This window comes from Humulus lupulus, chromosome 8, assembly GCF_963169125.1.
Source record: "Humulus lupulus chromosome 8, drHumLupu1.1, whole genome shotgun sequence".
In the NCBI taxonomy this organism is placed as follows: domain Eukaryota; kingdom Viridiplantae; phylum Streptophyta; class Magnoliopsida; order Rosales; family Cannabaceae; genus Humulus; species Humulus lupulus.
Genome location: NC_084800.1, coordinates 18855768 through 18876557, shown reverse-complemented (window position 1 = coordinate 18876557; position 20790 = coordinate 18855768). Strand labels below are relative to the sequence as shown.

Genomic DNA, 20790 nt, shown 5'->3' with positions numbered 1-20790 from the left:
TAAGTATGGACCGGTTTTGATCTATAAGCATTTGGGATCACGTGTTATTAATGTTTTTTTGTGCGATTTTATGAATCTAACAATTTATTTTTAATCTCCCATAAAAAAAAACTATTTATAGGAGTGGTGAAACTACAACATATTGTTGGGAATTATCGAATTTAAATTTGTGTGTGTGTGTGTGAAACTAACGCCCAGGCTTTGTTGGGTTTTCATTATGTTGTGAACTAGCTAGCTTCTTGTTTCTTTTCTACAGAAAAAAATTCAGTTTGTGTTTTTAACATTATAAAGAAAGTAGATATTAAAACTAGATGATTTAAAATAATGTCTTGAAAATTTTGTAGTGTAAATTGTTTGCTTTTAATGTAATTTAGAAGTTTCAGTCACGTTACAAAAATAAATTATACGCAACGAAAAATTTAAAATAAAATAAATTAAGTGATTGATTGAAATCAAGTCGGTGTACACGCACTTATAAAGGCGCGTGAAACCAGTTTGATTTTTTTTAAAATTATTTTTTACAGTTACGTAAGCTTATCGACGTTCCTTAACAATTTCACCATAGATCTGATTCAGGAGTTTATGTTAAGTTATGAAATGCAGACAAAATGAAGGCGAAATTCAAATGAAATGAATGAAGTGGGCCGGGGCGTGAGTTTGCCAAAAGAATACGCAGGCTATATATACACATACACCCCTTCATACCAGAACCTATGCCAAAATAAGGCCTTAAACCCAATGGCGTCGTAAGAATACAAACGACGTCTCTTGGTGTCGTTTTTACCTGGTGTGTCTGTGTGCGTCTTCCCGTCTTCCCCATCCCCGCCCCCACTTTTTCCAGATTCCTTCTTCTGATTCTTATTATGTCATAATGGCGAAGGGCCGCAAACTCACCACTAGCCGGAGCGAAAGGTTGCTCGGAAGCAACGCCTATAGCTACGGTCACAGCCAGGGATCCAGTGGTACCGACTCCTCCGAGCTCGGCGAGGACGATGTCTGGTCCATGGTCGGTACCTCCACGGACATGGTCGACCACTCGGCGTCCCACTCCAACGGAGAATGGAACTCTACTGAAGCAGTCTCCACCACAGCCGAGGGCATGGCAAATATGTCAATCCGTGGCCGACGCCGAATCCACCCCGACGAACAACCCGTGGGCGGGCTGTCGTTGGCTTTTGACTCGAGCAAGACGACGTCGACTCGGATCCTCCACCAGTTCCGCGGAAACGACGGCTTGTCGTCATCCCCACGTGGTCACCAATTGGCTACGTCGCTGCCCGTGAACGTACCGGATTGGAGCAAGATCCTCCGAGTCGACTCGGTCGACTCGCTGCACGAGTTGGATGACGGGATGGAGGACTGCGAGTCGGAGATGGTTCCCCCGCATGAGTACTTGGCGCGTGAGTACGCGTACAGCCGGAAGCCGGCGGCGACGTCTGTCTTCGAAGGCGTGGGTCGGACCCTTAAAGGACGGGACATGAGCCGGGTTCGAGATGCGGTTTGGAGGCAGACCGGATTCGATGGTTAAAATGAAAAATAATATAATAATTAATTAATTAAATTTATTTAGGGAATTAAAATTGAAGAGCGAGGGAATCGTCTTTATTTAATATATAAATATTTATTTATGAATTTTGTAACGGATTGGGGTGGCTGGGACAAGGGGCCAAAGATGATGATCGACGATCGTGGAGGTTTGTGGAAATTGGCAATTCTTTTTCTAGGGCAATGATTCACCCGAGTTCACTCGGTCGCAAATGAGCCCAATTATGATTCTGAATTTCGACTTGAGCTCCTCTTTTATATGTTTCTATGGAATTTTGGGAATTTTTCAATTCCATTTTCTCGTTTCTTTTCTTTACTGTATAAATAGTTTTTTTTCTCTGTCCACGAATTTTAATGTTTTGTACCAATTTAAAAAAAATAAAATCAGTCGTCATAATTATAAACTATCGAGTGAGAGATATAGTTAGTCCCTCAAATTTTGTGGTATATTTTTTTTTCTTTTTGTATGGTTTTATTATTTGCCATATTATTATTATAACTTCCTCTTTTTTGAATACCCTATTAATTAGAAAGAGATTTATAGTGTTTGTAAGTATTTTTATTACTTTTAAGAAAGGTGGTTAGTGTAACATACCCCAATAAGACAAAGAAAGCATTGAATAAAGTAGTAGCAAAAAAAAAATTGACCAACTAATACAAACAATTGGCATGACAGTACGACATTATTGTACACAGTTACCTAAACTTCATTGCAGAACAGTAATTATAATTATAATAAAAATTAAGAATAATGAGAGTTAAGGAATGGATAATAATTGAGCAAAGGAAACCAAAGCAACTAATGTCCAAGACAAAAGATAGTATTAGAATACAAAATGTAAAAAGGGACCCAGGAGAAGAGAAGAGAGGGCAAAAACAAATGATTTTAGTAGAAGGTGACATGTAGTGGCAATGGCATGGTGGGGTCATAGTCACTCACACTATCAGTTGACAAGGTCCAAAACCAACACAGAAAATGGAACAAATGTCAAATAGTGTAAGGAATAGGGGAATAATGGGCATCTTATGGCTCTCCCAACTCCTCACTTTTTCAAGAAAGGGACCCTATGTCTTTCTTTTTTGGTTGGGCTCACATCTCACACGCCCTTACAACCATTGGTTTTATTTATTTTTTATAACAATAATAATGAATTACCAGACTTTTGGATAGTTATTAGGGCCCACTTTATGACCTATTATCAGTACAATTCAATTGATTTCAATTGTTTAGTATGTGCAATTGAAATGACTTAACTGGTGACCATTGCCATAATCTTCTTTCATCATTCTCTGTACTTTCGTTGATTGGAATATATAAAGCTTTTTTTAGTTTGAACTTTGAACTTTGAATGTGAGGCAAGTAAGTACCAAATAAAGAAGCAAGACAAGTTTTACAACCATCTTATTTCTAATGTTCTATTCTATTATCCCGTACCTCTTTGCCCTTCATTTTTTTTAAAAACTGGAGGGAAATAAGTTGTTTATTTATTTTGTAAACTGTGTCATAACTAAAGATAGTAATTAGTCAAGTTGAGTATTCACTAAATAAGACCATTTATTTATAAAAATTTAAGCGTTCGAGAATGTATGGTTAACGACATAACATTTTGAAACGACATTGGACAAGATATCAAAAGCGAAAATGTCTAAAAAGATAAAGACACTACAGTACTGTAAATACGACAGAAGCATTAATAACATTATATGCTAAATTGACAAACATCAACCAGAAAACGACAATAATTTTCATAAACGACATGAATTAGAAAGAAAAAAAAATCCAAGAATCTTTAAACGACATCGACTTGAAAATGACAACGCGGAAAACCATATGAACACCGCCTAGAAAAAAGACAATAATGATGACAAAAAAAGGAAGTGAAATGAAAAACGGAATTAATAAGAAATTATGCAAAAATACAAAGTACTATGAATGGTTGATTTCGTTAAAGACTCGTGAATAAAATGACTATTTTTTTCACCAATGGTTTTCAACGGATTTGAGTGAAAATGGATATTTTTGAAGTAAATAGTTACATAATAATAATAATAATAATAAAATATATATGTCAAAACATTATTTCTATATAATTGACTTATATGACAATACTCAAAAACTAAGATGAAAAATGTGTCCAAAGTGTCAAATGCTGTTGAATAAACTACTTTGAAAGAAAAAACATTTGTTTATTTAATACATTTTTTATTAAAATTAAATAATTTATAAAACATTCCATTTGAAGGAAAAAATGAAATAAAATTAAAATTTTAAAACACATTGGAAGGACGGGCATGACAGTGTTTGGCCAGAAAAAAATTCTGTAATGCCCTGAATTTCCTAACAAGGGTTAGGACCTTGATTAGGAGGCCGGGAGGGTCATAATTGATTTATTATGTTATTTAGTGATCATATGCATGTTTATGTGGATTATATTATTATATGATGATAAATGCATGCATATTGGAGTGTTTATAATTATAAGGGCATTTTGATCATTTGGCCCGTTGAGGGCGTAATTGTGTATTTTCGTGCATGTGGGTGAGTTTTGGATGGTACCACATTATATGTGGATTTGCTCGAGCCTTTAGGCATGAGACAATCATGAAATGAAAGTGTTCGGTCTAGTCATAACAGGTTTAAGTTCGAGGCTCGGGGTGAGTCTCGGGGTGATTTTAATGATTAGAACATTACCAGGAATTAAAGGGTAATGGGATATAGTTTATTGGTGTGTGAGAATATTGAGAATAGGGGGAATTGGAGGGTGTTAATTATGATTAATGAAATAGGTGCGGAAGGACGGTTTTGCCCTTGGTGGCTGTTAAGGTTTTATTTTAGACTTGACGGCATTTAGGTCTTTTCACCCTTAAAGATGTATTTTAGCCATTAAGGCTGTAGAAGTTTATCAAAACAGAGTCCAATTTTTCCGTCTCTCCCGATGGTTTTTCTCCATTTCTCTTTGGATTTTCAAGCTTCTTTTGAGGAATCAAGCCAAGGAACCAAGCTGGGATAAGCTAGGGTTATGCTCCACCATTGAAGAGGGTGTGTTGCTGAGATTGAGGTGAGTTTTTAGCCATTAGAACTCTTGGTTTTGCTCTGTTTTCTTAGTTGAGTTCCAGCTGGTTTTTGGGTTGAAAAGTGGGGAATTGATTGGAGTTTTGGCTAGGGTTCTTGGGGTTATGATGCTTGGGGCATGTGAGGATGGTTTTTGGGTTCATTTGGGACTTAATTTGATGTTTGGAAGCTTTTGGTTTGGGTTAGAAATGGTGGAATTGAAGGAAGAACTTTCTGGGCAGATGCTAGCTGAAGGTAGCGCTACAACGCCCAGTATAGGGCGCTACAGCGCTACCTACAGAGGAGGCTAGGGCATTTTGGCTCTGTGAAGAGCACTGGGGTGCTAGGAGGGTACTGCTGTAGCGCTACCCTGTTTCTTCAAAACCCTGTTTTGAGTGTTTTTAAGGGTTTTTGGCTCGGGGTTTCAATCCTTAAGGCCCAGGATCGAATCTACTCACCGTGTGGGCATGTTTCGAGGTCCCGAGAGTGGGGTTTAGGTCAAGACCCTATCTTTGTTGATTTTCATTAAACGGAGGTTATGTTTGGTTATGACTAGGTGACCGCTAAAGGATTAACGATCGATCGCTCTCAAGGGTCGTTCTTGTTTTAATTCTCGCTCGAACCGGAGGTAAGAAAACTGCACCCTATGTATATGTGACATGCATGGTTATTCTTGATGTATGTTGGATGTTTAAATGAAATGCACGAGAACATATGTGATTAGGACATACTTTGTATACTGAGTATGAAATCGTTCAGAGCTTGAGCCTCTGTGTTTATGCATGATCCTAATTGTGCTAGTATTTGTTAAGTAATCATGTTGAATGCCCTGTATTCGGATATTGGATATATGATATATGTTTGGTGGCATTGCTTACTTGTTTATGGCACTGACTAGTCAGGGACACTGACTTAAGAGTCGGAAACGGCATAAGCGTCCTGAACGCAGGGCCGAATGAAGATTAGATCTAATCGATATCAGCATTGAATGACTCATATGGGGTATTAATGCTGGACCGACCCTAAGGTCGATGAAACTTATAAGCGCTTGGCTAGTCTAGGACTAGTTACTCAGAGTCAGGGCCTAAGGCCTAGGTGACTGCTTGTCACATGGCTAGGGAACAGAGTTCCATGGTTATGACTCTATGGTCACGAGGAAGGTTATGTTGGTGACTAGTCATCATGCACCTATCCTATCTAAGCTAGTGAAAGGATCACTTATTTACTCGACAGGGTTATACTAGTGACTATTTCACCAGATACCTATCTTGTTAAGCTAGTGAAAGGATCACTTATCTATAAGCTCCAGTGACCCTATCGTCACATGGCTATTGGGAATGGAACCCACCTCAGTGACTGTACCTCTGTCACTCTTCAGTTGGGCCTAAAAGCCCTGAATGGCTATTATGGTCATTGGTTGATGTGTTATACTTAACATTACGTGTATTTGTTTGCCTGCTGAAATAGGGCTATATCTGTTAGGCGTGTGCCTTATGATTTGATGACATGTTGTTACTGTTTATGAGCATATTAAGTTTTCTTGCTGAGCTTCAGCTCATGGGTGCTATGTGGTGCAGGTAAAGGCAAAAGAAAGCTGGACCATCCTTGAGCTGGAGAGCTTAGGTGACGACGTGTACATATGCGGCTGCTTGATCGCCACGGCCGAGGGTTGAAAGAGGAACTAAGGTTAAACCCTGTTTTGCCGCTTAAATCGGCCTGTTTTAAATATTTTTCCTGTAATAGACTCTTAAATTATATTTTTGTGATCCCAATGTATACAATAAACGTTTTAATGAAACGTTATATATTAACCAAAATTTTTAATCCCTAAACCGCTAATCATACTTAGTTACACGATTTTGGCTAAATGACTCGATTAGTGAGTTTTGCACTGTTTAAAAGGCACACTGTAACGGTCCCTGGAGTTTGGGGCGTTACAAATTCTATCCATGTAGTGAGTCCCTAGAGGATCACTTGTCCCACCTTAGAAAAGTATTAAAAAGATAATGCAATACAAGATTGAAAAAAGAAAAGTGCTTTCTCCCGGGCCGGGCATTGGTTTGCTTTTAGGAGAATAAAACTCTGTAACTAAATTAAACTAGAGGAATGCCGCTTTGCGATATCGATTCCGCGAGTACTAGACTTAGGATTACAGAAGTCACTAAGTCAAGGAAGGGCTACCAATTACTAAGTCGGTCAAGCTTACCCCGCCCTTTGACTAGAACTGCCCTATATGCAATTGCAATTTATGTAACAAAGGAAGATACCTAGATTTTTTTCTTAGTTGGGTGCCTCTGTTGGTCGGTTAATACGAATAGATTTATGTCAGGCCGTAGACAGATAGAAAAATACGTAATGCCATATTTGAAAAAAGAGGAACACTTATACTATGACTATAGGTAAGTGTTTTCGCTCGAGTAGAGGGAGTGAGGTGAGCCAATAGTTTTTAGTTATTCGCTAGCTGGGCGGCTCAAGTGAAAAGGTAAGAAATAGATCTACAAGTTCACAAAGTTTTGTCCTGTCTGGGCAAAGGGAGAACTAGCGTTTCGAGTCGAAAGAGTTCCAAGCGGTCGAATTGAATTGGTTGCATCCGTCTTCCCACTTAGTGAATCTTTAAGGGGCGTAATTAATCCAATCTCTCAATCGGTTGGTCAAATGCATTGACATTTGCGCATTCGATTTCTTCTTTTCCAAAAAGTAGGTTCAAATCCCCTTGCCTTGCTGCTGAGTATGCCCTAGTTTTTTTCTTCTTAAGGAGTGGCTAGCTTATTTCTTCATCTACCATTGGAATTGAAAGTTGCGGAATCACCCATGATGGTTGTTTTAGTTCTTGATTCAGTTGAACTGCCCGCCCTCAATTGCTTCAAGCGCGTTTCGTTCTTCAATCTCTCGGAAAGAAGAAGAGGTCCCCTGTAATGCCCCAAATTTCCTAATAAGGTCTAGGACCTTGATTAGGAGGCCGGGAGGGCCATAATTGCTTTATTATGCTATTTAATGATAATATGCATGTTTAGGTGTATTAAATATGCATGAGAACCCATTTGTGATTAATTGAGTGATTTTTATATTTTGGCCATTTCGGGCATTTTTGGCATATATGTGAAATGGGCATGGTGCTTTGTTATTATCTGGTTATGCCAGGCTTACCCAGCACAAGACGATCCTAGGAGGTAAGCTAGTGGGAAAGTCACAACGGGATTTAAGCTTGACTTGGAGTAAGTCAAGGGGTATTTAGAGCATTACCGGGTTATTGGGTAATGGGAATTAATATTTGGTGATAAATTGAGAGTTAGTAAGACCAGGGGGAAATTCTGGAAGTTTTGACTATAATGTCCCCGGGGGTGTTTTCGGGACCCCGAGCATTAGGTTTTATTGGAAGCTACTTAAGCTTGAAGTAACCTTTTAAGAAAGAAAAGAAACGTTATGTACGTTCTCTCTCCCTAAAGTTCCATTTTCGTTCCCGATCGCATTTTCGAAGATAACTTGAGTTCTAGGACTCGGATTCAAGCGAGGATCGAGGCATAGCAATCCTAAGGAAGATTAGAAGCTTATTAGCCGGAGGATTTAGTTGGAAACAACTCAATCGAAGGTAATTCAAGTTTAAGTTTTAAGTTTTTAAAAGTTTTAAAGCTTGAATTGGGCTTTGTGAATCGTTGAGTTTTTAGGTTGTTTGAACCTTGGGTTTTGGTGGTTTTGGACAATTGGGCTGTTTGGGAACTTTGATTTAATGATTTGGGAATGTTTAGACATGTTTTTGGGAGGTTTTAAAAGGTTAAAACGAAGGAAAAATGGCTGCCCCGAAGTTGGGCCGCGGCCCTGTTCTTGGGCGCCGCGGCCCTTGCTCGAAGAAACAGGTGTCTGGATTTGGCCTTGCTGGGCGGCGCGGCCTGGGCTGCGGCCCTAGCCTCAGATAAACCCTGGGGGCCGCGGCCCAAGGTGCTAGGGCCGCAGACCTTGCCCTGTTTTCACCCCGTTTGCTCGTTTTGACCCCGGAAACATGGTTTTGGGCCTCGGGATCATTCCTACTACCCGGATTAGTGAGGATTGATGTCGTGGAGGCTAAGTTTTAGTTCAAGGGTTGGTTTTAGAACTTGAACTCATTGGATCACCATTTGTGGTTGTGACTAGGTTAACACTAGAGGCTTGGAATCAGGATCGTGCTTGTGGCTCATTTGTTGGTAACCTGTGCTTGGACCAAAGGTAAGAAAATTGCACCCCATGTGTGACATGCATGGTTATGATTGATGCATGTTGAATGTTTAAAGGTAGACGTTGATAGCATAATGAATGCTTGGTAATCTTGCCCATTTGCATATGATTATTGTCGAGGCATGCTGGATGATTAAGTGTGATGCATGTGATGCACGAGAAACATGTGGTTAGGGCATGCCATGAATGATGAATATGAGATTGGTCAGAGCTTGAGTCTCTGAGTTTGTGCATGATCATAATTATGCTAGCAACTGTTTAGTAAGCATGATGAATGCCCTGTTCTTGGATAATTGGCATATGATACACATTGATAGCATTGCTTACTTGTGCATGGTACTGACTAATTAGTCAGAATTGGCAAAGGTGTTAGTATCAACTGTGAAGCTGTGACTCATTAGTCAGGTTCGGCAGTGGTACTGGGCACAAGTCACGTTGCACTGACTCATTAGTCAGAACGGTCTTAGCGTGTATCACGCAAGCCGTCAAAGATGAGATCTAATCGACTATCAGCATTGAATGACTCAAAGAGCATTAATGCCAGACCGACCCCGAGAGTCGATGAATGAAATAAGCGCTTGGAGGCTGGTGGCTTACCTAGCAGCCACTCTCCTACTTGCAACAGTGACGTGATTGTCAGTCACTCAGTATGGTTTACCAGAACCTGTTGAAGGTTAGAGGCTTACCCAACAGCCAGCCTTCCACTTGAATTAGTGACTTGCTTGTCAGTCACTCAGTATGGTTTACCAGAACCTATTGAAGGCTAGAGGCTTACCCAACAGCCACCCTTCCATTTGAATTAGTGACTCGCTTGTCGGTCACTCAGCATAGTTTATCGGAACCTCAAGTGTTGCGACACTCATTTCATGATTACCATAAGCGCTTGAAGGCTAGTGGCTAACCTAGCAGCCACTCTTCCATTTGGTAAGTGACTTGTTTGGCAGTCACTCATCTGATTAGGATTGACTTGATAGTCCTCCAGTCAGAAGGCCAGGATTTCTTATCCTGGAGACCCCAGCATCTGTTTGAATTCATTTGCATGCTGAGTAGAGCTATGAAGGCTAGGCATGCCAGATATGATTTGATATCATGATATGACCGTTTATGAGCATATGAGTTTTCTTGCTGGGCTTCGGCTCACGGGTGCTTTGTGGTGCAGGTAAAGGCAAAAGGAAGCTGGACCATCCTTGAGTTAGAGAGCTTAGGTGATGACGTGTACATATGCAGCTGCTCGACCAATACTTGGGTGGGTTTGAAAGTGGAACTAGGGTTGAACCCTGTTTTGCCGCTTGGTACGGCTTGTTGTAAATAATCTTTTGTAATAAACTCTGAAATTATATTTTTTGGATCCCAATGTATACAGTAAACGTTCTAGTGAAACGTTATATCTTAACCAAAGTTTTTAATCCCTAAACCGCTAATCACGCTTAGTTACACGTTTATGGCCAAATGACTTGATTAGCGAGTTTAGCACTATTTGCAATGTGCACTGTAGCGGTCCCTGGAGTTGGGGCGTTACATCCCCGGTCGATCCGTGTATTAAACATTTTAAAATGTTCCTTCTTCTCTGCTTTTGCTCTAGCCTAGGAGTATGAGCTCAGGTCAGGCCCTTGATTCTTGCCGCTCATGCCTTGCCTTTTGCTTGCTTAATTTAGCTAATCCGCTAATCGTGAATAGGCAACACGAAGCTAGTTGAAGAGTAGAGTGTTGGATTAGCTTATACAGGATCTTTATTTATTTTCATGTATATCTAATATTAAACAAATTAATAAGAGATAGCCTAAAACATGTTTCTAAAATTGAATTCAAAGAGAAACAAAGAATAGAATACTTACAGTATACGCAGCGGAATTAAAGAGTCCTTCCTTCAGTTTCTCTAACTCTTGTATCCTCTCTATCGCAGAGTATTATCAAGAAACTGAACTGATCTTCTATTTTCTTCACAATTTTCCAATGTATCCTTAGAACCACCTAGACTAGTGTGGGCAATTCTCAACACATGAGATAGATATAGAGAGAAGAAGAGAAAATAACAAAGTGGCTTAGAAAAAGACTTGTGTTTAGAGAGAATATAAAACTATCAGAAAATCTGACTTGTGACTTATCAAACTTCTCCTACTGGCCTCTCTCTAAGCACTCATTTTATAGACTCAATTAGGCCATTTAATTTAATTAAAAAATCAATAAAATAATAGCCATTTTGAAGCCCTAGGTCGAAATTATCATGGGCTATAGGCCCGTGAAATTTCCCATTTGATTATAAGCCCATTGGACTTAAAATCAAAGCCTGTATTATTTTCTATTGATTTAATTAATTAAATAATTATTTAAATCTTTTATCAAATTAATTATTTATAATTTGAACCTTGATTTAAATTTATTTATTAATTTAGATACCAATTTATCTTAATTAATAAATCTGCCATAATTTCTCTTTTCTTCTCAAAATTACACAACTCTGTGAAACTATCCAAAATTGACCTGGTCAACTTTGATAATTCTAATTGATAATTAAATCAATTAATTGAGACTATCTAGATGATTTTATCCAAGGTACAATGGGGACCATGGGCCTATGAAATCAAGCTCCAAAAAGTTATCATAAATCTAACAAATAAATTTACTAACTTATTAATTCCTCGTGACTCCACTATAGACTCGGAATTGTACTCTTGAATTCATAGAATACTCTATAACAAATATATATACGCTATTAATTATCCATTGTTACAACCATAATTGTCACTCAATCCTCTATAGACGGTCTACAATGAGATAGGACTAAAAATACCGTTTTACCCCTCATTGTATTTTATCCTTAAAACACTTAGTTCCTTGTAAATGATATTTCAGTAAACTAATTTAATTACTGAAATGAGATCTCTATCATTTAACACCTTGAACCAAACTAAAAGGAAACCATCATTTCACTTCTTCATCAGAAGCTATAGATGTTCATATCTATGATTAACACTCCCACTCAATTGTACTACCGAATTCCCAAGATGTAAGTATGGGCTAGTCCGTAGGGTAAGCTGGTAACGAACAAGTCAAAGAACTCAAATAATATAATCAGTTAGAATACTAACCACTCAGAATTGAGATTGAATTGACCTATGGTCAACTATATGATATGACTAGAATAGATAATAACGGTAAGTGTACTTATCTTATCAACTGTCAATATCGGTCCTATCTGATGTAACAAATACATCCGATCTTATCTACTTTGCTAATGTTCTGGAAAGAACATAACACTGTAATGTGTAAGTAGATCATATCGTAGATTGGCAAGTCAGTTTAAATCCGGTGCACTGACTAATCTTAGGACTAACTTATTTTGAACTTATAATCATATTTATATTCCACTTTGATTACGTCACTATAAATAAGATTAGCTATATGCTCGGGATTTAATAGAAGTTTATATTAAACAAATAATCATGAAAATAAAACATGTGATCAAAGGGATTGACCAAGTCAAAAAATGATTTCTATTCTTTTATTGATAATAAAATGAGATTACAAAGAATTTGGGTTTTAATTAGGGCATAAAACCCCAACATAGAGAACTCAAGCTCCCCTCAAATTTTTTTTATCAAATTTTTTAACCAATTAAATAATATTTTTAGATTTAAATTATTTTTTGATAAAATAATAATTCATTCCCCTTTGAAAATTAAAAATCCACCTCGAGACCCCCTAAAAAAAATTAACAAACCATAAAGTCCTCTTATTCAAAAGTTTAGCTCCATACTTTTATAAAAAAATGCACAAAGTAAATGTAAAATGATATTAGATAAACAACTTTATTTATATATATATATATATTGTTGATGCGGTTCTTCGCCAACAGGTAATTAAGAAAAGAAGAGAAAGGGATTAGTGCTTAGGTTGAACCGAAACAGATGTATGATCTTAGGAAATGAAATGGTGACTCAAGACACGTTTTTTAAGTGGTTCAAAGGTTAAAATCCTTCTACTCCACTAGTTAATATTATTACTATATTCTGGGTATACAATTACAGGGTATTTCTTACAAGAGAGAATCCAACCCTTATTTGATCCCAGGGTCTCCATATTTATAGGAGAAGGCACCTGGGAGTTGGTAAGAAGGTCATCCCGTGACCTTCTTACCTATCGTATCAACTTTGTGACATTCATGATTAATTCCTAAACCTGACACATAAGTGTGGTCAAATCAATAGGTAAGGAGATAATGGGCCGCACGGCCCAACCCAGTCGTGGGTGTCTGAATACGCACGTTCCTGCTGCGTGTCCGAGAAGTCAGGGATATATCAGACATGTGATGTCTGATATATGCACGTTGATCTTGCGTGGCTGACTTTATAAAAGGTCATAGATCCAACTCTAGCTCGCGCTACGAGCTGGGTACTTAACTTGACCTTCGGCCTTCAGAGCCTGGACCCTGTCCTTAAGCTACCAGAGGCGAACCCTTAGGTTACCTCGAGCTAAGGAGGTATGATCTTATGATGGCAGATCCGATTTTGGGGATGTCCACGAGATAACCATGATTAGGCCGCAGCTCAGCTCGCTAATCAGCCCGTGGAAAAATCAGGGCGTACATCTGCCCCCCAAGCCCCTGCTCGTGGCAAACGATGTCGTACAAGGCCACAGTAGGGACTTTTAGGCTTCCCCATGAACTTTCCACATTCCACACTTTCTGCAGGCGCCTGATACGTGGAACATCGTGGTTGGCAACGGTACGTCTTCCGAGAACAGCATTTAATGGCCTAGCCTATGCCCAACCGTCGTTTCGTATTTCGAGTGGAGGGCCTTGGATCCCACATCAGGGCCATCCAACGACCTTTTTTTACGTGACCCTTCACGTATATAAAAGGGGTGGCCACAGAAGAAAAACCCTCTTCTTGCCGACTGTCATTTTCAGCGTTCAAGAAGCTCAGGCGTGAGGACTCCTTCAAAGTTTTGGACACACATACTCCGGCGAAGCTCCTACCTAGGCAACACCTTGACCCACCTCCCAACCAAACACTCTGTAAGTCCCCTGACCATGCGCGTTTTGAAAATATTTTTCACTGTAGCTTAGGTAAATATTTACTGTAGCCACATGCAAGGGTTTATGGGTTTTTGTGGGTATGAAGGGTGAAAGCCTTTTAGGTTAGGGTATTTTTGCTGTAGGAAATCGTTTTAGGAGTATGGTTTACAGGATGCATTTTCTGGGGAAAATTTCTGGGTAGGAGTTTTGGGAATTTTGGGTGCAAAACCGGGTAGCTTAGGGGACACGCTTCACAGGCGGTTTTGCCTTTCATGCCTATTGGAACTTTCCCTCCAAGGAAAAATTTTAACCTGACCCTCCTGACACACGAATTCTGAGTAATCGGGGATCTTTTGGGAGCACAGGCGCGTGTTCATTGAACTGCGTGGTCTCACTCTCCATGGGCTGGGCTTACCTCAGCTCGTGCAAAGAACAATTTGATTCTTCCTTATGCTTAGGTCGCCTTTTCTGAAATCTTTTCTTTTGTTCGCTAGGCGACCAGATGGCACCGAAGAGGAACGCTCCAAAGAAGGCCATCGGCAGCTCGGCCTCCCAGCAAGACAAAGGAAAGGCGGTGATGCCGGACTCCCCGATCCCCAACTTTGGCCCGGCAGTGGAGCAGGAGCTCGAGGTTGCCCCCGATGCATTTTTCGAGGCAGAGAGGATCGTCTCAAAGATTACCGACCAGACGAAGATCAACAAGCTATTCCTCTCCCACAATATCAGGCTGGGGAGAGTGTCAGTGATTGCCCGACCTCCCGCGGAAGGCGAGCGGAGCTGTGCGCCGCTCGACGAGGAATTCGCGGCCTGGAGCGGCGAGTATTTCAAGGCGGGGGCCTTCCTCCCGCTGGACCAGTATTTTGCTGACTTCCTGAATTATGTGAAGTTGGCCCCATTTCAGCTCCCCCCCAACTCTTATCGGTTGTTGGCGGGGTTGAGATATTTATTTTTGAAGCACAAGTGGGAGGTCCCCACTCCAGCGGACATTTTGTACTTCTTCTGCCTCAAGGCCAGCCCGGATCAGCGAGGTCGAGGCGACCGGTTTTATTACTTGACCCGATTCCCCAACACGGCTGCGGTCATCGAGCTGCCCAGCCACCCTAGTGACTTCAAGGATCAATTCTTCATGTCGACAGGGTTCAAAAACTGCGAACTCCACTACTTCAATCGCCCTCGTAAGTGATTTTCATCCTTAGCTCGTAAGTTAAGTATCGTTTAGCCCCTCCTGTATTCCTTTCTAACTTAAATTAATCCTGCAGCCATCTTCGCGAGGACAGAGAAATCTGTGACCCTCGGGGCCCAATATGAGACACTAGCAGGCTTGCCCCCCAGTGAGAAGGATTATCGCGTGCTCGTAACAGACGAGACGATGACCTAAGGAGGCCCCGGGGTCTTCCCCCAGCTCGCGACACCAGACCCATCATCGTGGAGGAGGTCGCGGGAGATGAAGATGAGGAGGACGAGGATGACGAAGTTCTGCTCGTGAGGAACAGGAAGCGGGCGCTGGAGGTCGCCCAGAGGACGGGCGAGGAGAGGATCCAGTCCGGAGCAGCCGCGGGTCCTTCTGGCCAAGGTAACCCTTACTTGTTTAGGAGTGTAGATAGGGCCACAACAGACCCCCGGCTAGCTAGGTTCAATCCTAGGCAGCTCATCCATCGTCACCGAAGTGATCCGGACCTGAACACAACCCTGCTCCACTGTGTCGATCGGCTTGTGCTGGACTACCAAGATAGCCGGCCTAGGGGTACCGTAGTAGTAGATAACACCCTAGCCTTTAGGTCGATCCTATTTGAGGAGTATGGGACCAACCTTCGGTCATGTCCATCACTCCGGAGGGGTGCCGTAGCTCCGAGGCTTAGGCAATATGTAGAAGAATCTAGCCCGGAACCGGAGTCAAATCCAAAACTCTCACCAGCTCGGGAGATAATCGACTTAGATTCTCCTGCGAGAGCTCCGGAGCCGATGGTCGTAACCATAGGTTCTGCTAGCCCCGGGGGTAGGATCCCTTTTAGTATACATATACTTTAATTTCTCTTTTTCCCCCTTTGTTTTTGTTTCTGTGTGATTGCTAACTTGTACTAATCATGTCTTTACTTTGACAGAAGAGATGTCTCAGCCCGAAGAGAGCCTGCGAGGTGTGTTCGCTTGGGGGAACCCTGCAGCTGGGGCCGCTGGGCCAAGAATGAAAAGGCTCCGGACGTCCAAGCACACCGCCGGGACCCCCACCAAGTCTCCTGCAAAGGAGAAGGAGCAAGCCCCAGCTGCCCAGGTCATGGGAGCGGTTCCTCCTGCTGCAGGGGGAAGCAACATGCCCCCACCCCCTCCGCGAGCTCCGGCCGCCGCCCGGGACGTAGGAATGGAGCTCGAGGCTTCGACGATTGTGCCCTCCGAGGTACGCATCCCAGTCAATCCCCAGGACCTGGAAAAGATCCCAGAGGCCTTCTGGGGAACGGTGTATGAGTCGGGGAACTACGCCGTCAGCCACATATACAAGTTCACCGAGAAGGAGCTTCGGGCCATCGAGACAATGAGCCCGGTGGGCGTGATGGAGTCTTCAATGGGCATGACCCTAACGGTAAGCTGACTTATCCCTTTATGGATTTTTATTATTACACTTTGCCCTATTTTTTCTTTCTCCTCTTTTTCCTAAGGCAATTATCCCTCATCTCCCGCAGGGCATCGTTGCTCTTTACCGTAGCATCGCCAGGACCAAAACTCAGCTCGAGGATATGAGGAGCGAGCACCAGACCTCTCTGCAGGCGGCTAAGGATGCCTTGGCGGCCTCGCAGGCCGAGTTGGAAAACACCCGCTCGATGGCCCAAGAGCTCGAGACCACCCTCGCCACCTCGCGGACAGATCTAGATGCAGCGAAGGCTGAGGCCAAGGCCGCCCTGGAGGCCGAGCAGACAGCGTAGGAAAAAGCCTTGGAAGACTTGTTCTACCATTACTGGATCTACAACCCGGACGCTGACTTCTTCTTCCTGTCAGCGAGCCTTTGGGAGCGCCTGCTGGTGAAGTTCCAAGGTCGCCTTGATAAAAAAGCGCCCTCCGAGGCTGGGGAAGGCTCTGGCGCAGCTGAGCAAGGCGAGACGGCGACCTCCAAGGGGCCACCTGGCGGAGCTTAGGGCTTTCGTCTCTCGTGCCCTTTCCTTCACTATTTTTTAATACTTTTTGTGTAACCTTTGCATGAGGTGTTTCCACCTCGAGACAATTTGACTCAGTTTTGTTTTTAATTGATTCTCTTTCTTGCCCCTACGCATTTTGGTTACAATCTTTGAAAAACTTAGTTCGCGTTAATCTTTATCCATATCTCGGGCTCTTTAGGAAGAACAACGATCAATAGATTTAAATCAACTTCTAAGTTTTATGACCCGGTTATGTCCAGGAACTTAATTTGAAAACTTAGTTTGCGTTAACTTTTATTCATATCTCGAGCTCTTTAGGAAGAACAACGATCAATAGATTTAAATCAACTTCTAAGTTTTATGACCCGGTTATATCCAGGAACTTAATTTGAAAACGTAGTTCGCGTTAACTTTTATCCATATCTCGAGCTCTTTAGGAAGAACAACGATCAATAGATTTAAATCAACTTCTAAGTTTTATGACCCGGTTATATCCAGGAACTTAATATGAAAACTTAGTTCGCGTTAACTTTTATCCATATCTCGAGCTCTTTAGGAAGAACAACGATCAATAGATTTAAATCAACTTCTAAGTTTTATGACTCGGTTATATCCAGGAACTTAATTATAAAACTTAGTTCGCGTTAACTTTTATCCATATCTCGAGCTCTTTAGGAAGAACAATGATCAATAGATTTAAATCAACTTCTAAGTTTTATGACCCGGTTATATCTAGGAACTTAATTTAAAAACTTAGTTCGCGTTAACTTTTATCCATATCTCGAGCTCTTTAGGAAGAACAACGATCAATAGATTTAAATCAACTTCTAAGTTTTATGACCCGGTTATATCCAGGATAGGACTTAGTTAGCGTTAATCCTTATCAATATCTCGCGTTTTTTAAGAAAAACAACGGTCAATCGATGTGAATCAACTTCTAAGTCATTAAGGAGACCTGGTTATATCCAGGTACCATATGCCCCCCAAGTAACTGGGAAAGGGTCTTTCGTAGTTACTTTAGATTACACTTGAAAACATGTACAAATATAAACACAAAGCTGATTCTCATTGCTTAATACATAAGAAATGGCCTTCTAGGCCTTACAAGTGAATCATTGATAGTATTTCTTTAAATGGATGGCGTTCCAGGTCCGCGGGACTGCCCCTCCATCAAGCCGAGCTAACTTATAAGTTCCCTCCTTAATAACCTCAATGACTTGATATGGTCTTTCCCAGTTCGGTCCCAAGACTCCATCTTTGGGGTCCTTACCGGCTAAGAAGACTCTCCTTAGGACCAGGTCGCGAACGCTGAAAGCGCTCTTTTTGACTTTGGAGTTGAAATAGCGAGTGACCTTCTGTTGATAATGGGCAAGCTGGAGTTGCGAATCCTCCCGCCTTTCATCGACTAAGTCGAGGGAATTGCACAGTAGCTCATGGTTACGGTCCTGGTCGTAAGATTGGACCCTATGTGTGATAACTCTACAAAATAGAGTTATTTTACCACTTTTTATGTGTTAATTGTTGCTTAGTTCTTGAGTTCTTAATTGATTTATTAAGTTTTTAAGTAATTTTACATTTATTAGTCTTATTATAATTTTCTAGATTTTTATATATTTTTATAGATATCTTATTATAATATGTTGAAGTTTAAATTATGTGTAATTAATATAGTTTAGTTAAAAGTAAAATAAAAGTGCAATTTTGTTGATCTTTATTAATAAATTAAATTAAGTTTTAATTAAGTATTTTCAAATAATTAATATGGTTTATTTATAATTGAAAATATTTTATTGTTATTTAATTTAATTTTGTTTATGGTGAAGGAACTATGGCAATTTTCAAGAAAGAAATGAAGAAAATGGCAATTTTGTGAAGCAAGCTTCCCCAGGCCCAAATGCCAAGCCCAGCCGAAGGCCCAAGGTTTCCTTCTCTCCACCTGCCGCCCACGTTGACTCACTGCATCATATATTCATATATGCATATATGCATATAAACAAATAACTCAGCAATCAACACTTGCCACCAGCACCTCACAACTCAGCATATATCAATTTTCTTCAGCAAACCATTTGCCTTTGGGCCTGCGCCAGCCCAGCCCAGCAAGCAGCCCATGCCTCCAAGCATCAATCCATTCGGGCAGCCATCACCATTTCTCTGTCCAGCAGCAAGTCCCGCAATCTACATGGCCCAAGTCAACCAACTGCCAAACAACCACCAAAAAGACCCCAAAAAAATCACATTTTCATTCCCAATATTTTTCACTCAAATATCAATTCACTTTTCCCTATTTTTCTTACCTAAATAAACATTCCTAATTTATTTTTTTACCCTAGCTTTTCACTAATATTTTACCCAACCAAACATTTCATCTTTCCAAAACTCTTACACTTACTCTATTTATCCTACCACTTCCCAACACAATTAAATTAATCAATTTATTTATTTTAACTTGATTAATTTAATCTCCACATTTTGCCTATAAATAGAGTCTTGTAAAACCATTTGGGGAGCTCTTCTTCTTCATATTTTTCAACCTCTTCTACACATTTTTCTCTCTTCTTTTCACTAGTTTCTCTCTACCATTTTCATCTTTTGAAGAGCATGTCAAGTATGTTATTTTGTAATTTTTATCTAGTTATGAGCTTCTAATCTTTTTCAAAGGTTATTAAGATGATGATGAAGCAAAATGTAACTAGATAGTATTTTTTATTGTATGTTGATTTCCCATTTGTGTAACATTGTTTATGGATTTTTCTATCAAATATATGCATTTTTCATCTATTATTGAGTATTAAAGCATATTACACTTAGTTCTTCATTATGCAAGAATATGATATTCTTTGATTAAATGTTTTTCATTAAATTGTTCACATCTAATTCTTAGAGCATAAGTATCATATTTTGCCTAAACATAATCTCTTTGATTTTTTGTAGTTTCATTAGGTTGTAACACAACTAATGCTTAGAAATTATATCTTATATAAGTGAAGAAAAATCCTACATTTTTTAAAGAGTAACTTGTGCTTGAATAGAAAATATATTTTGAAAAAATATATAGTGTGATTTATTTCAACTATATTAAAACTTGGGAATCAATATACTTATAAATACTATTGAACTTGCATTTTGTGGATTCTAACATCTTAATAATCCTATTTTTTATATATCATTTGAAAACAATTTTTCTATTTAATCTTAAATATTTTTATTACTTGTCTTTTATTTTTTCTAAAACAAAATCTCATCAAATATTTGGAACTAGGTTAGAATATTATTGCTTTGTTTGAAATATTTTCTTTTGATGTTAGTCAACTCCCATGGGTTCGACCTCGTACTTACATGAACATTATATTCCGAAACGATTCATGCACTTGCGAGTTTAATTATTAAAACACCCTCTTTTGGGATCAACAATGTGAAATCACCTTAACCTCCACGGGGAGGACTGCCTCACTCCCAAAGGTTAGGGAAAAAGGAGTATGACCCGTAGGAGTCCGATGCGAGGTCCGGTATGCCCATAGGACCTGGGGGAGCTGTTCCGGCCAGACCCCCTTTACTTCATCTAATCTCTTCTTGAGGCTCGCCTTTAGAGTCTTGTTGACAGCTTTGACCTGGCCATTTTCCTAAGGGTAGGCCACGGAGGAGAAACTTTTCACAATTCCGTACCTTTCACAAAACTCGATGAACAGGTCACTGTCGAACTGAGTGCCGTTATCGGAAACGATCTTCTTGGGCAGGCCGAATCGGTAAATAATGCTTTTAACCACGAAGTCAAGCACTTTTTTGGACGTTATCGTCGCCAGAGGTTCTACTTCAGCCCACTTCGTAAAGTAGTCGATGGC

The 20790-nt window shown here is 40.4% G+C and overlaps 1 protein-coding gene across 1 annotated transcript; it reads left to right on the top strand.

Annotated features, from left to right (window-relative positions):
* Positions 1 to 698: 698 nt before the first annotated feature.
* Positions 699 to 1952, top strand: LOC133795058 (protein S40-5-like). The gene has a single exon (XM_062232509.1). It carries the CDS (start codon positions 872 to 874, stop codon positions 1526 to 1528), a length of 657 nt encoding a protein of 218 aa, XP_062088493.1. The 5' UTR covers positions 699 to 871; the 3' UTR covers positions 1529 to 1952.
* Positions 1953 to 20790: the final 18838 nt, after the last annotated feature.

Excerpts from the sequence above, each read along its gene's own strand:
- LOC133795058 (XM_062232509.1), top strand. The coding sequence starts at position 872 with ATGGCGAAGGGCCGCAAACTCACCACTAGCCGGAGCGAAAGGTTGCTC.